General features: G+C 37.4%; 1 protein-coding gene across 3 annotated transcripts in view; it reads left to right on the top strand.

Moving 5' to 3' along the window:
- The window catches only part of LOC126501681 (aldo-keto reductase family 1 member C15-like), a 28,896-nt gene extending 14,728 nt beyond the window's left edge, over nucleotides 1-14,168 (top strand). For 2 of the 3 annotated variants that reach the window (XM_050142479.1, XM_050142480.1), the window contains exons 4-11: nucleotides 369-536; nucleotides 2,290-2,406; nucleotides 3,219-3,296; nucleotides 4,301-4,423; nucleotides 7,154-7,263; nucleotides 9,761-9,926; nucleotides 10,871-10,953; nucleotides 13,209-14,168. In XM_050142479.1, the coding sequence (XP_049998436.1) occupies nucleotides 369-536; nucleotides 2,290-2,406; nucleotides 3,219-3,296; nucleotides 4,301-4,423; nucleotides 7,154-7,263; nucleotides 9,761-9,926; nucleotides 10,871-10,953; nucleotides 13,209-13,251 (888 nt within the window). In that variant the 3' untranslated portion in view covers nucleotides 13,252-14,168. Of the gene's footprint in view, nucleotides 1-368; nucleotides 537-2,289; nucleotides 2,407-3,218; nucleotides 3,297-4,300; nucleotides 4,424-7,153; nucleotides 7,264-9,760; nucleotides 9,927-10,870; nucleotides 10,954-13,208 lie in introns of those variants that run through there. The other variant, XM_050142481.1, reaches the window with a different exon arrangement.
- The last annotated feature ends 3,132 nt before the right edge of the window (nucleotides 14,169-17,300 follow it).

Below are 17,300 nucleotides of genomic sequence, written 5' to 3' on the forward strand. Positions count from 1 at the left end.
ATTCATCACCTCACAAATACCTATGTATACATACACCTGTCTAATATACTGAGGGCCTTAGAATTTTTCTCCCAGTATGTTGCTTTCCTGTGAGCTAGTTCCTTCCAACTAAACTTTATTGAATGAAACTTGCATTGACATGCTTCATAAGAATTCCACATAACTAATTTATTCAGTCAAGGTTTAAAAGTTAATCCTTCTGTAGTCTGTGTCTCCAGATAGATTATAAATCTATTATTAAGTTTCTATCATCAAACAAGATCAGCCATAGGACTGACTGCAACTCGCGAAAGAATGTGATGAAGATATAAACTACAATTTTCCCTGAGTTTGTCACATCTCCAACTTTTCCTACTCTTGTCTTATAGACTCCAAAGAGCAAGGCTAATGAGGCTACCAAAATAGCCATTGATGTAGGTTTCCGTCACATAGATGCTGCATACTTCTACCAAAATGAGGAAGAAGTTGGACAGGCCCTCAGAGAAAAGATGGCTGATGGAACTGTGAAGAGAGAGGATTTATTCTACACCACCAAGGTGAGCACTTGTGGCCAGAATGGCCGAAAGCCAGTAACAACTCAGATATGTTAATAAGGAAGAAGACAACACCTCCTTGGTCTCAGATTGAATCATGACTTTATTGCAATGACACATTATAGAAACATAGAGAAGAGGACCAACAAGATGAATCAGTGGAAAAAGATGCAGGCTGTCATGTCTCTTAACCTCTTATCCCTGGCAAGTACATGGAAGAAAAGAAATGATTCCTTATATTCTATTATCCTATTTCTACATGTGTGGTATCCATGTACATGCACTGATGGTCTCTCTTTCTCTCTCTCTCTCTCTCTCTCTCTCTCTCTCTCTCTCTCTCTCTCTCACACACACACACACACACACACACACACACACAAACACTATAAATAAAAAAATTAAAAAATAAAGTCTTGTTTTGTCCCCAAAGTATCATAAATGTGGGATAGATATACTTGATGTGGGAGTGTCATATATCAATCTGTTGATTTCATTGGTTAATTAAATAAAGAAACTGCTTGCCCTGATAGGTTAAAACATAGGTGGGAGGAGTAAACAGGAGGAAGAGGAAGTGAGGTAAGACTCCTCAGAAAGACGAGCAATAGCTCTGCACTCTGAGGCAGACGCATGAATCTCAGACCCAGGATGGACGTAGGCTAGAATCTTCCCTGTAAGCGCACCTTGGGGTGCTCACACACATTATTAGAAATGGGCTAAATTAATATGTGCGAATTAGTCTAGAAGAGGCTAGATAGAAACGGGCCAAGCAGTCTTTAAATGCATACAGTTTGTGTGTTGTTATTTCGGGCATAAGCTAGCAGGCGGCTGGGGACGCAGCCCTGCTGCTCCTATTACAACAGATACTCAGTATCTCTGAATATCAAGACATTGTCTTGATATAAAGTAAGGACGCAGTTCTCTGGGATAATCTGGCCTCTCTGGGCCCTGAGTAACTAATTCTTCAGTAGATTTCCAAGTGAGGTTGAGAATATTGTTCATGAAAAGGAAAATCCTCTTCTGAAACCTGCATTGAATACACTGGTATTTGTAACGTTTCCTCAGGTGTAAAGGCAGCCTTCCAGTGTGATTGCATCTGAGCTGAGGCCTCTACAGATGTCTCCTACCTATGTTTACACTGGTGACAGCTTGTTTTTAGATAAAATCTTTTAGAATTGGTTCTGGATTTGCTAAGAACAGTAAATCCTTTGTCTACTTTACTGCTGTTTGTTCAATTACTTGGAAGCCTCACCCCTGAGGATATATCATCACTCTGCCAAGGATAGACTTTTAACTGGGAAATTCCATCTGGCTACCTCACTGGGGTGGGGTTTTCTACTAGATGTTGCTCAGCTCCCTGATTTAATGTTTTGCTATATATCTTCAATATCTTTTCTCTATTTGTCCCGCATCCAACTCAACATTTCTTGACTCTTTCGAGACCCAAACTTCTAGTTCTTGAAGCATTGAATTTGGTTGTTTTCTAAATTCTGCTCATTCTTCTGACATTGTCATAATTCAAGTAAATCTCAGTATTCTATTGAGGATGTGATCTATGATGAATAACATAAATTTGAGTAGTGTTCTTCAGAGTTTCTGGGAAAAGTTGGGTGAGGGGAAAATCATGATACAAATTTTATGAAAAAAATTAATAAAAATACACAAAAACTTAGCTCCAGATGCTCTTAGCTTAGCTGGGACCACCGTAGCACATATCAATCATTTCACCACAATGTGTGATTCTGTTTGAAAACTGTAGATTTGGACGACTTTCCTTAGACCAGAATTGGTTCGTGAGTGCCTGGAGAGATCACTGAAGAAACTTGGGCTGGATTATGTAGATCTCTGTATTATTCATGCACCGATTGCTATGAAGGTAAGTTTTAGATTTTTATTCCCTAGATTGGTTGTGTCAGGCCATTGAGATTTTTTCTGGGTTTTTACTGTGCATGATACATCAATCTGAGATGAATAGAATGGGTAAGTGATTATGAAACTGTGTGACAGCTGAGAGACGCCACAGACAAGACTTCTTCCAATGCTCATCCTCCAGGCTTCAGGAAGGTTGAAGTTCAATGACTTCATCCCTTCTATCATCAGGATGTCCCCGGTTGTGGAGACTTTTGAGACTCCAGGGAGAGTCTCCATCTCATCAGGGCATGTTCTCGCCTATGTCAATCTCTCACTCTAGGACACAGAGATCTATACTTGGTTAACCAACATCTGAGCATCTTTGGGTCTCATGGCTTCATTTTTTTATTATGGTACAGGTTTGCTGATCAGATATGATAGATTCATTAACTCAGAATTGAGCCATCATAAAGTGCAACAGAAGCTCATGATTAATAGCAAAAGTGCTATCTTCTACACTATAATGTCACTGGGATATGGAAATTCCAATGGGAAGAGTCCTCACAGTCAATGAGATTCAGTGCTTCATGAGGGTCCCAAGGAAGAAAAGTGTTGGCAATCAAGGAGAAACATTCCGGTATAATCTATTAGATAATTTCACTTTTTTTTCTCCATAGACTCACCTTAAAGACACATGTGCTTACATGTATGTGCACTCTCTTACACACAGAGTGATTAATACAATCTCCTGAGTGTTGGATGAGTAAGTTCATTTGGCACTAGAAATAGATTATTAGAGAAACTTTTGTTAACTTTCCTTTTCTCTCTTCATTCTAGCCTGGAGAGGAAATTGTGCCAAAGGATGCCAGTGGAAAAATTATTTTAGACGTAGTAGACATTCGTGATACATGGGAGGTATGTACTGCTGTAGGCAATAAGCACTGTGTGTCAAGAGAAGAACCAATTAATAAAGAATTAGGAGATGGATTTTGTTTCATTAACTGACAAGTCTAAGGCATATCATAATGCCTAGTCTTAAAATACCTTACTATTCTGTGTTCAGCTCTTATCTCTGGGAGGCCTGCTCATTCCTGTAGGGTAATGGATGAGGAGTGGATATAGGGGAGAGGGAACGAGGAGGAGGAATGGGAGGAGTGGTGGTGGTGGTGGGAACTGTGGTTGGGATATAACACATGAGAGAAGAATAAACCAAAGCAGCAACAGCCACCACCATCCCTTCTCTGTCTTTCTGTAATCTCATCTATAGAGGAAGAGTTGAGAGGGGCTGAGTTTAATTTTTAGTCTCAGCTATGATTTGAGGTAGACATTTCTTTGCCTTCTAGATCCCATTAACAATATAAGCCATATAAAGGCTATTAACTGAGAGACTCAAGACAGGTTACAATACTCTTCCAGGACAGATCAACATAACTTTGGAGAAGTGTAATCTGCCTTAGCACAGAGCAGGCTGTGATAGAGAATGAATCTTACCCTATCCTGTATACAGTTTTTCAACATTAAAGGGAAAATGTAAAAATACACTCTACCTAGCACAAGATCCTAGAATTCTTTTCTTTGACTGTGATGGCATTTATTTAAGAACCGTTATAATGCTGGCATGAAAACAAATGCCATTGATGAGGGTGGGGAAGGTAAGGGGAGACTTCTATGTACTTGCTGTTCTCAATGTGCATGTAAATGAATGAGCAGATAAATGTGTAATCATTGCAGGTGAGTGCATTAGGCAAGGCTTATTCAAGTGTCAAAATTGTTTTGAAATTTTAACCAAAATTATGTAAGTACCTGAAGTTATTATGTAAGCAACTGAAATTATTGTGTAAGTGTTCAAATAAGCTCAAGGAGAATCTCCAAAGGGCAGAGTACAAATAGGATTAACTACATACTTTCATCCTCCCCAGGCACTGGAGAAGTGTAAAGACTTAGGTTTAACCAAGTCCATCGGGGTGTCCAATTTCAACCGCAAACAGCTGGAATTGATTCTGAACAAACCAGGGCTAAAGTACAAGCCCACTTGCAATCAGGTGAGCTCTAATTCACCTGGTCTGTGCCTTATCTTCTGTTCTTCACAAACTTCTTTCTTACTCCATACTCCCCAAATCTCTTTTTTAAACCAGCTATTTAGGTTATAGCTATTTTCACTGAGACAGGAAACATCAGTTATGGCTCACGTTGACTAGAATGAAAAAAAAAAAAAAAAACAAGATTGGGGAAGGCAGTTTTATTGACTGAAATCACAACTCTTAGATGGAATACCACTGCTCAGTAACACTCACAATGTGTGCTGTACTGAAAATCATTTAAAATCTTAAAAAAAAAACTGATTGAAATAAAGCAGAGCAAAATTGTCTTGCTCCTGTATTGTTTTTGTAGCACCCTAGATAATGTGTGATGGTTTCTTTCCTAAATTTGTAATGAAAAATTTTTAATAACTTTTAAAGACTTTTAACCTTTGCAGAATTTAAAGACACAAATGCACTGAGAATTGTGTGAGTACAACTTCCTTCACCTGCTCACATCAACACTCTCAGGCAATAATTTCTATTCTCTACAAATTTGTCGTATACATACTATTTGAAGTTTTGAGGTAGGCATCATATTGTTTTAGCCCATATTTTAAAAATACACATTTTAAAATAATTAACAGTGCTTAAACACTGTTAAAACACATACACTTTCAGCAAAGATTGGTATCACTAAATATCTTGAATGTCAAAGATTGATCATGTCTTTTTATTTTTATGGTACTTGTGATTGAACCAGAGGCCTCACACACAGTAGACAAATGCTCTAACACTAAGTTTTAGCTTGTGATCTGTAATGAATTATTTTGAGGTAGGCTCTCTTTGAATGATCTAGTTGACCTTGAAATTTTAATCTTCCTGCCTTACTCTCCTTAGTAGCTAAGTGTTTGTCACTATACCCTGTTATACATTGTTTTATTTTTGTATTTATTTACTATTTGCTTTAAGACAGGTTTTTTATTGTTTTTCGTTATATATATATATTTTTTTCTCTGCTCCCCTCCCTTCTTTCCCACTCCCTCTTTTGACCTCTCCCATGATTCCCACACTCCCAATTTATTCAGAAGATATTGACTTTCTGTACTTCCAATGGAGATTAGATCCATGTATGTTTTTCTTAGTCCTCATTGTCGTCTAGGTTCTCTGTGGTTGTGAATTGTAGGCTGCTTTTCTTTGCTTTATGTTTAAAATCCACTTATGAGTGAGCACATGTTATATTTGTCTTTCTGGGTCTGGGTTTACTTTCATTAGTATGATGTTTTCTAGATCCATTCATTTGCATGCAAATTTCAAGATGTCATTATTTTTTTCTGCTGTGTAGTATTCTATTGTGTAAATGTACCACACATTTTCTTCATCCATTCCTGATTGAGGGACATTTAGATTGTTTCCAGTCTCTGAGTACGACAAATAATGCTTCTATAAACATAATTGAGCACATGTCCTTGTGGTATTTTTGAGCATCCTTTGGGTATATACCTAAAAGTGATATTGCTGGGTCTTGAGGTAGATTGTTTCCTAATTTTCTGAGAAATCATCATACTGATTTCCAAAGAGGCTGTACCAATTTTCACTCCCACCACCAATGGAGGAGTGTTCCATTTACCCCGCAACCTCTTCAGCATAAACTGTCATCAACGTTTTTGGTCTTGATCATTCTTATGGGTCATTGGACATTCATAAGATGGAATCTCAGAGTTGTTTGGATTTGCACTTCTCTGATAGCTAAGAATGTTGAGCATTGCCTTATGTGCCTTTCAGCAATTTTATATTTCTTTCTTGAGAGTTCTCTGTTTACTTAAGACAGGGTATTTTGTGTAGCTTTGTAGCCTGTCTTTGAACTTGCTCTGTGGTCCAGAATGGCCTTGAACTCACAGAGATCTGCCTGCCTCTATCTACTGTGTGCTGGGATAAAAGGTATTTACCCCACTACTCTGCTATCCCCCCATACCACATCTAGCTTTTTTTTTTTTTTTTTTTTTGAGCAAATTGATTCAAAGTAGGGAGGTAAAATGGCCAAACATTTCCACTGGGTGGTGTGTCTATGAAGTTTTTCTTGAAATCAGTGGATTCATTCTCTTGCATTCATATCCCCTTTCCATCTTTACTCCTTCATTTCCCTTCTCCCTATCCTTTGTTCTCACTCTTACTCCTTTGATCTGTTCATGAAAAAATCAAGCAATTTATCCTGTTAAAGGTCCCCATATGGTAGGGGAAACTAGTCACTGATCACTGTGATAGTTTGGTAGGGTGCTTTTGAATTTCTTGTACATTGAGGATCAAAGCAAAAGGCTTGAAAACAGAAGATGTAAATAATGTGAGTTCCTAAAGCTTAAAAGGCATGACATTTCCCCATCCAGTACAGCCACTCTTGTTGATCTTTCTCCCCTCCTTTGTTCCCCTTGGACATCCAATCCTTCTACAAGGCTTCCACTTCTTCCCTCTCTAGGGGCAAAAGCTTGCAGTCTTCTACCGATGGCTATACCCAGTCCTTGCTCTAACAGGCTATAGCTTCATTCTATAGAAACTGTCAGAGACTGTAAGTTAGAAATGGGAGATTTTAATCTTAAAATACTAATAAAAGGACAGAAGAAAGTATTTCAGAGAAACTTTGAAACACATTGTACTCGAGTCAGTATAGAAGTAGATCTGCCCTCAAGACACTTTTAAAATCTACATGACTTTGTTTGCTCATACATTCTAATACCGTATTGTTTTGGAAATTTACAGGTAGAATGTCACCCATATCTCAACCAGAGCAAACTCCTGGCATTCTGCAAGTTCAAAGACATTGTTCTAGTTGCCTATAGTGCCCTGGGATCCCACAGAGACCCAAACTGGTAATGAGACCATTGGACTTTATTTTCTTACGTCAATTATTCCGTGTTGACAAACATTAACTTTTAACCTTGTGAAAAAGTTCAACTATGAAGAAACCATTTCAACAGTGCAGAAGTTCCTATGCACCAGGGTTGAACTTCAGGCTCCCTAGTGGTTTTTTATTCTTGCTTTATCTGTCTACCTGTTTGCAGCACTAATAAACATAGTTCTAAAAATGGATTTTAAGGCCCAGTTTACAGAGATGAGACTACATATATCCTATCCAGGCCATTTTGACAAGTGGGTGGAATGTAAAGCCCACATTCACATCCTTTCTAGAAACTTCCTTATTTCTGCAATATTTAATGTTTAATTTAGGAGGGACTTAGAACCATCTTCCCTCATAAAATCAGCTAATGTTATACAGAAACCCAAAAGAAAATTCCAGAAGAAAACATGACGTCTTTCCAAGTGCTGATATTGACTTAAATGGTATCTAACATGTTATAAGATATTTTTCAAAGGATATATGCAGCTGAATTCATGAACTTATAGTTGTATGTACATTGATATGTTAAAATTTCTTAGGCTTATGAAACTAGTACGCTATTACATTTATCAGTGAATTCTGAGTTCTCTTTGTAGACTCAGAGATGGTAGATTTGTATATGCCCACACTGGTTGATTTTTTTTTATTTTTTTCTTTCCTTCTTTCTTTCTTTCTTTTTTTTTTGTTTTGTTTTGTTTTGTTAACTTGACACTTGACACATGCCTAGACTTATCTGGTAGGAGGAAGAGATTATAACTAAAAAAAATTGTCTCTATAAGATTGACCAATTGGCAAGTCTGTGTGATATTGTTTTTATTAATTATTGGATTGTGAGGGCCCAGCCCACTGTGTGTGAGGCCACCATTGTGGTCCAGAGCTGTATATGAAAACAAGTTGAAAAAGGCAGTGGCCACCTTTCTCCATGGCCTCTGCTTCAGCTCCTGCTGTGAACCCCTTTGAGGATGGACTGTGATGGGGAAGTGTAAGATGAGACAAGCCCTCTCCTTCCCAGGCTGTGTTTGTCATGGTGCTTTATTATAGCAATAGAAACCATAGCTAAGACAGAGCATGAGAAAGAAGACATTTGATGACTGTCAAAGACATTGTCTCTTGTCCTGAGCTTAGCCTTATTTGTAAAAACTTAATTTTCTTAAGTAAACAAAATAAAACAGATGTTAATCAATAATAATAATAAATAGCGTTTTGTATGCCTTTCAAGTTTTTATTACTTCTGAGACAGTTTCGCCACTTCTCAGACTATTAGATTTTGTACTGTTCATTTGCTCTTGAGAAGTTTTGCCTTTTCTTCAGGAGTGATGTATTTTTGGTTAAGGGGAATGGGTTGAATTAGGATCATGCTATGTAGAGCAGGCTGTCTTCAAACTCATGAATGTGGAACTCTTGCTTTAGTTTCCCAAGTGCTAGGATTGCAGACTTCTGCTCCCATGCCTATCTAGAATTCACATGTCTATGCTTTTGTGGCCTGTGTCATCACAATTACCCGAGCTCATGAAATTTTATAGTAATTCTCCTGAATTCTTTCCTTCCTTCCTCTCTTTCCCTCTCTATCTCTGTCTTTTTTCTCTTTCTTTTACTTCCATCCTTTCTTTTCCTTTCCATACTTTTAGTTATCAATTAATGGTAGCTTGAAATTATCAATGGAAAAATTTTAAAAATATGCAATTCTTAATTTGAAATTGCATATTATTCTAAGTAACTTGATGAAATCACATGCTGTCTGGGACGATTAACCTTTTTTTACTGTATTCTCACCAAATCTACTCCATATTTGCTAGTCACTTGTTCATTGTTTGGTTTATCAGGACAACCATCATAGCATGGCAGGGCTTGCATTGAGGAACTTTTTATTTTACTTATTAATGTCTCAAAAGCATAAGAATAGGAGTGCTTGAAAGTTGGATAGGGCAAAGAGGGCACTTACTTCACTTTAAAATGTGCTAGTTCTCAGCTTAATAAAAGAGAAAATTTATACACTGAGATTTCTAAGATCCATGATAAGAGTGAATCTTCTATCCTGAAATTTTCAAGAAGAAAAAGGAAATTCATGCTAGCTTTGTATACCATCAAATATAAGATTCACTTATTCATCAAACATAACTTGGAAAAAGTATCATTTCATATATATACATATATATACATACATATTTATAGTACACATTGGGAACAGTGCTATTCCCAGTCCCTCTGAGGATAAAAGGGAGTTTCTGTATTTCTGCTATATTTTACTATATGGATACCTATCATACACAGTATTTGTCTTTCCATCTTCTGATGGATTACTTAGTTGTTTATAATTGCTACAATAAAAAATAAATCCCTGTGAATACTCACGAAATTCTGCTTTAATTATACTATATTGTACTTCTCAAATGTCTGAGAATATAGGTAAGGGGGCAATATATTCCAGATTTGGTATCTCTGTGAGTATATGTCTGAATTTTTTTCAGGGTAAGCAGTGATAGCCCATACCTTCTGGAGGAACCCATCTTAAAGACTATTGCCAAGAAACACAACAGAACTCCAGGCCAGGTTGCCCTGCGCTACCAGCTACAGAGGGGTGTGGTAGTTTTGGCCAAGAGCTTCAATGAGAAGAGAATCAAAGAGAACTTCGAGGTAAAGGCCCAGGGACATTTCTCCAGAATGAGGCCTTGGGAGCAATTTCCCTCACATGGGAACACTTGCTATTTATTTGCTCCCATGCATTGCTGCCATGTGCTACAGACAGCAGTTTGAAAAGGCAGCAGAAAAAGCCTTCAGTGAAAACCTGGTTTTCCTCCATACTAGTTTTGCCTTTTACAACCTCTGTAACAAGCTGTATTGTATCTCCATTACTTCAGTTGGTTGTGGTAGTCTTTTCAGATGGGTATCTATGATTTTTGAATACCTGTTTGTACTAAGGACTGCCATTTGGATTAAGATTAAATTCAAATAAAACTACTTGCTGGCTAATTTACTGCACTACTCCAATACATTTTTGCTTTCTTTTTTTTTAACTTCCATAGTTATGGTCATGCGTCTGTGTGTGTTTTCCATTAACTTACAATTATTTAGTTATATGCTGGCATGCTTTCTGAGGTATGTGATGTTATACATGGCCATTTTCCCTTTAATCACTGGTGTTTCTATATGAAGAATAGGAGCTAGATAAATTTATAGATTGACCATATGAAGAAATCAATGATTAAAGTTATTCCTTAACTGATTTCTCATATGTGTACTATCTAGTCTCTCCTATCAGTCAGGGATTTTTTTACTTGTTTTGTTTAGAATACCATATGGTTAAAATTTTACCCTATATTTATTTTCTGTATGTATGTGTGTTTGAGGGCACACTCACAAGCACTCAAAGTAAGAAAGAAAGGGGAAAGGAAAAGCCTGCCATATTCAGCCAAAAGTTGTGAGACCCAGGCCATCTAGAGGCTAATGGTGAATAAAATTCTTCTCTTAAAGCCACCCTTGGTGCTATCACCCTTATATTTCCAGGTAGAGAGACGCTTCAATGGCTTATTTATTTATTTATTATTTTTATTTTTTTCTGAATCTGCCTTTCTTTCTAGGTGTTTGATTTTGAATTGACCCCAGAAGACATGAAAGCGATTAATGGCCTCAACAGAAATTTTCGATATGTTAAATTGTCATTGTAAGTAATCCCACTAGACAGTTTTATAGGTTATTTCCTTTATGAAACATGGAGGTGAACTATGATGATGTTCTAGAGGCTCCATGAAATGATCAGTTTAGCTCAGCATTTGATTTTGAATGAGTGAGTTTAACATATATGTGTGTGTGTGTGTGTGTAAAATAATAAGTAGTGACAGATAAAAAGTTTGCAAACATAATTAAATTGTGCACTCAAAATATCCAGAAGTTGACTGAGACAGCAACTTTAAAACGACCAGCCTGAGTTCTCAATAGAGAGGGCCTCAAACAGAGGACAGGGTCTGCTCAGGTGTGGCTTCTAGGTATAAGGGCACATGACAGCATAAAGGTTGTATTAATAAATTTGATGCTTACAAACATTCAGCAAAGTCCAACTGGGAAAGTTGAGGCAGTTCCTAATAGACAGTCTTGAGCAGAGAAGAGTGAGCCCCTAGGGCGAGGATTCCAAGTGAAAAAAAAAAAAGAGAGAGAGAGAGAGATAACATTATCCAAATGGGTGTTTATAACATCCAGCAGAGACCTGGGAATATGGAGATCTACCAGTGACTGGTGGTGAGGAATTGAAGTCAAATTCAAGATTCAACAGAACCAGAGACTCTAGGATCTGCTGCTCAAGAATGCCTTTACTGACATTCTGTGAAGTTTTCTTTATTATGGAAAGCTCAGAGTTCAAAGGAGGGGGAGAGAAATGATGGAAAACATTCAGATTATTTCTTATCACTAGAAGTGCTCAAGAGACAGAGATTTCTGGTCTGGAGGGGGTTGTTTGAATAATGCCTTTGAGCACACAAAGCTGCACAGCTAATAAGGGGAGGGGACACATCTTACCCTTGACATTCTTTGGCAGGTGGAAGGCACTCTCCTCTTGGGAGTAAACAAAGTGCTATGGGAACAGAGTTCACACAGAAGAACAGTATATCATTATATGCAGGTCACAGGGGAAGATGAGGCAGTTCCCATGGCTGAACTTCCAGCTTCTTTGTCCAATGGCAGGCAATTTACCTTATGGAAACCTGTCACTGCTCTAAAAGCATGATGTTTTCACTCTTGGGCTGTTTTACTGCTTTCTTCATTCCCTGTCAGAGATTTTTGGGGGGTGGAAGGATCCCAACCCTAGACAAGGGGCCTAAACAAGAGGATACATCGAGACAAAATAATTTGGGTCTTAAATGCAGGAAGTGGCAACTCTGCTTCCAGAGCCAGCTTTTTAGTGATCTGAAACAACACATGATAGTATTTTAACACAGTGTCATTACAGGAAACACACCTGATTTTCAGAATAGGTTTGCAACAAAGGAAGGCATCCCTATGGACCTCAGAAGAGAGAAATTCCTTCTGAAGTTCAAATATGCAATGAGACTCAGGACAACCCCATTTCAAAACTGGCCAATCTGGGATTGGAGACTGATTGGTTCATCACTTCCCAAGCCAAAAAAACAGACATGATAGCCTAAACCATTATTTTTAGCCCCGGGGAAAAAGAAACAGGAGGATGAGAAGTTTAAGGTCATCCTTGATACACAGTGATTTCAACTGAAACACAGAATACATGTGACCTTGTCCCCCCAATGGGCAAAGTTGCAACATTGTGAACTTATATTAAAGAATATACTATGACATATGGCCAAAACAAATGTCTTCAGGGTTCACTTGCCCATTAGACTCAGAGAACAGACTATCTATGGCTAATGATATAGTAAGAGGCCCATGAAAATACTTTCTCATTAGTGTTTATTGTAATCCAAATAAATAAAAGAGAATTCAATAATAATGAATGTACAGCTATGCATCAAGACTATTTTAACTTTGTTTCCACTAAAACCTATTCTAACTTTGTTCATACTAAAGCAGTTTAACATGTACTTTGAATAATCTGTGTGAAAGATGAACTCTCAAAGGTGATATGAATAAGTCCTAGGGAAAACATAATTCTCTTTCAGCTTCCTCCTCTCAGTGTCCATTGACATTTGCCCTGGGACAGTCCTTTACCAAGCTATATCAAAGGTGTCCTTTGACCTCCACAAGCAAGTCTTGGCACAGAGTGAATCATAATAAAATTCTAAGAAGAAAATAATTAAATCAGTTGATCCACAACCTTAATTGCTGATATATTCCATTGCATTTAGCAAGACAGGGTCCACTGAAGATTTTGTGGGTTCTCAAATCATGAGTGTCCTCATTTTGTTAATCAGAAGTGTGACTCGTGAACAACCAGTGTTTCTTCTTTTCTTTCAGTGCCGTGGATCACCCTCACTATCCATTTTTGGAAGAATACTGAGCATGAGCAGTTAACCATTACAGAGACTCTCCTCCCTCCAGACAATGTGTATCTGTATTTGGTGGAGTGGTTGAGAGGCAGGATTTCTGCCTCCGTGTGCTTGTCAAATGTTACAAAAATCTCAAGTGTTTTCCCGGATGATTATAAAATAACACACAAGTTACAGAGAATTTATAAGATAAAAAATATTTGATGTAGCTTTCTTGATTTTTTATGTAATTTCATGACTGCATTGTTATTTACAAAATTAGAATCAATTTCAACACATGGATCATATACTTTCAAATGTATTGTTTACAAATTATCAAACTTTATTCAAGAATTTTAGAGCACCTTTCTGGTTGTAAAGAATAGGTCTTACTAACTTACTTGATTTCTTAGTTATCAAAGCAAATTTGGCAGTGGCATGCATTCTTTTTTTTATTCCCTAGCAAAATTTTGTTGAATATCTGTTTTTCCTCCAGGCATTGCTTTATAATAAACTTGGAAAATTTAGTCTAAGTTTGCATATAAATATTTTTAAGTGGGGAGTTTTGTTGAGATAAATGGAGTAAAGGAGGAGAGAGAGAGAGAGAAGGAGAAAAAAAGAGAGTTAGATGCAGAGAGAGAAAAAACCTTTTGAATAGGAAAGCCTACTGGAAAAAGTAGGCTAGTAACCAAATAAAACCTGAAGTATTCAATGAGAAGTGGGGAGGGGGTGGACTGGAGAAGGCTCAGTGGGAAAGAGGGTTTACTGTTCTTGCAATGTGGTTCCTTAGCACACATGTTGGCACTGCGCAATTGCATGTAACTCTGCCTCCAGGACATCTAAGTCCATCTTTTGGCCTCTTTGGCCACACGTATTCATATGCACTTACCTTCCCCTCCCCCAAAGATATACACATAATTAAAAAGCAAAAATAAAACTTAAAAAAGAAATCAATAAGCATCTATTGAAATTAATTCTGTTTGATCTCTTATATTTTTTTAAATTTTACTTTTTGATGTTTTGTTTATTTTTGATTTTCTGTTTTCTTCATTGTCTTCTATTTACTTATTTATTCTGCTCTTTATATTTATTTTTTCTTAAAATCTGTTCTTTAAGAATTTTGTATGCATTGTGTTCATACTTGCTGTGGGACAATGGTCCTGTACCCTGTAACATTTTGTAAGTTGTACTGGTTTAATAAAACGATGACTTGCCAGTAGCCAGGCAGGAACAGCAGAATTCTTAGAAAAGGAAAGGCTGAGTCTGCAGTCCTAACCCAGATGCAGAGGAAGCAACATGAGAATGCCTTGCTGATCAAAGGTGCTAATTCACATGGCTGACACAGACAAGAATTCTGGGTTAATGTAGGCTGTAATAGTTAATAGCAGGCCTGAGCTAAGAGTCCAACCCGTTTATCATTAATGTAGACTTCTGTGTATTTCTTTCGGACTAAACAGCCTCAGGACCTGGCAGGACAGTAATCTCAGGCAATGCATACTTATCTTCAGGTCTTCCCAGATTCATTCCTCTTCCCTACCCATCTAACTTTGTGTCCTAAAAAAAATAAAAAATACCAACCAACCAACTAACCAACCAATCAACCAACCAACCAAAACAAACAAACAAACAACAAAAACAAAAACCTCTTAAGATTAGTTTGTGCTGCCAAAATAATTCTGAATGTGTCGTCCTCCACTGGAGTGTGATCAGCTAATAAAGGGATATACACTTAGAACAAACTGTCACATGCATTCCTAGCAGTAACAATTGACTCGTGTTCTGTGCCTAGGGGTAGGAACATATAATTATCTACCTGCTAGGATTTCTTACATGTTTCTTACATGTGACAAGTGGAGGGACTGACTGTGCTTCATTCTACATTTATTCAACAAGTTTGCATATTGAACAGTCTTGGTGTATAAAGACAGCATCTCCCTTCAAGGAAATGGGAATCATGTCTAATAAAGTAAACAGCCAATCTCCTTGTCAAAGAGACAGCCATTTTTACTGTTCATTGTAAATAACATGGGTTCCCATTACCCAAGGTTTTTCTCTTTTTACTCAACCTACTGAATGTTCATGTGCCATTGAATTGTTTCACTTCATGCTCTGAAAACTAGCAATGCAGGAACTGATGCAAAAGTGACCTTACTTTGGCTACAGATATTGTCATGAGTAACAAATTCTCATTTATCCCTAACCCAGAAGTTTCAGGGTTTCTACCACCATGTACAAAACATATCTAGCTAGTTTATTAGTTTGTAATCTTGACCTTCCATATTCTTGACAATTATTTGAAGAAAATTTAGGAGTAGAATTGATAGTGGTAGCGGAGTGGGAATGTTAGGTGCTATTTCCTTCTTTTCTTCCTTCTTCCTTCATTCATTCCTTTTTCCCTCCCTTCTGCCTCCCTCCCTCCTTTTCTTCCTTCCTTCCTCCCTCCCTCCCTCCCTCCCTTTCTTCCTTCCTTCCTTTCTTCCTTTCTTCCTTCTTTCCTTCTTGTTTTGAAGCAGGGTCTCTACAAAATTTTGACTGTTCTAGAAGTCCCTTTGTAGACCAAACTGGCCTCAAATTCACAGAGTTCTGTCTACTTCTAATTCCTGAGTACTGAATTAAAAGTGTGAGCAACTATGCTCTATTTTTCTTTTAACAATATTTTTTAATAATTATTTGGAAGTATCACAATGATTATTATATTGTGATCATTTTTGACTCCTCCATTTCCCCTAACTTCACCTATATACATTGAACATGTACCAACCTCTTGTATTTTTTTTCCTTAATTTCAAAAGGAGTTCAGTTTGTGCTGCTCATATACTCAGCATTACTCACTTTCCAGGAGCCACAGAATTAATGCAAAATGACACTCCCTCCCTAACCAGCCATCAGCTATCAATAGCTCCTCAGCTAAGGGTGGGTACGGCTTTCAATACCTTGAGAAACAATGATGCTATAGAAGCCTGAACAGTAGCAGTGTTAATATTCTCCTGACACTAGTGAATCCTTAAGCTTTCATCTCATGTACCAAGTTGGAAACCAGCTCTGTGATATGTTTTAAAGGCTACTATAATCCTGTCTTATGTTATCCACTACTTGGATCACTCCTTTCTTTATCACAGCTTAGATTTGTACTCAGGATATTGTGTCAGCACCTTTTATTGCTCATACAGATAACACATGCATCAATGTCCTTTTCTTATTGTCCTTCCTCTCTTATTCAGACAAGTTTTTATTTTTTATTGACTTCTTGCTTAGTTTCTTGTTTTATTGCCCAGAGCAAGGGCTGCACAACTGACATTATAGCTTGTTTACAATTCCATCCTATATTTGTTACTTCCAGGGGTTGTAGTATGTTATCTAGTTTCTCAGAGGCTTGGGACAAATCTTTGTAATCATGGAGCACAGCCCATTCCTCAAAAAGACATTCCAATCAACACTACATAGTAAAAGATGGCCATGTTTTAATTTTCCCCACAGACAAGATGAAGCAGTATTACTTGTGTTTGTCTTTTTATCTATTTCAGGGATAATGCAATTGCTAGTGTAGCAAGCAATCTTGCCATTCCTCACCTCCAAGAGAAGAGGTGGCTGTACCATTATTACCTCTGAGGGTGCTCCACTCAGTTGTGTGTGTAATCAACATCACATAGGTGAAACACGGCAAACTCAGCTGTTTTTGTAAACTGCTGTATTCTTTCATTAAGTCATTCTTTCTGAGTTGAATAGAAAATAAAGTCTCAAAGAGAAGGTTGGTTACTTAGAAGGTACTTACAAATAGAAGAGATAATTCTCCTAGCTGGTATGTAAATCTCAGCATAGCATATAGAACTTATGGAAAACCACAAGCAACAGGAAAAGAAACAATTATCAAAGAGAAGGAACAGCCTACAGGACGCAAGTGGACCTTTAGCAGCTATTCATCTTCCAAAGTGTGAGCATCCAGAACATTTAAAGAACTGAACAATCCAAATATTAAGCCATTCAACCATAAATGAAAAAAAAAGTAAAGAGCTCTAGGATGACTAATAAGAGTATAAAAAAATGTTCACTGTTCATGGAAATCAAGGAAATGCAAATAAAA

This window comes from Alexandromys fortis, unplaced genomic scaffold (genome assembly GCF_014885135.2).
Source record: "Alexandromys fortis isolate MF-2015 unplaced genomic scaffold, M_Fortis_MF-2015_v1.1 scaffold_5, whole genome shotgun sequence".
NCBI classification, from domain to species: Eukaryota; Metazoa; Chordata; class Mammalia; order Rodentia; family Cricetidae; genus Alexandromys; species Alexandromys fortis.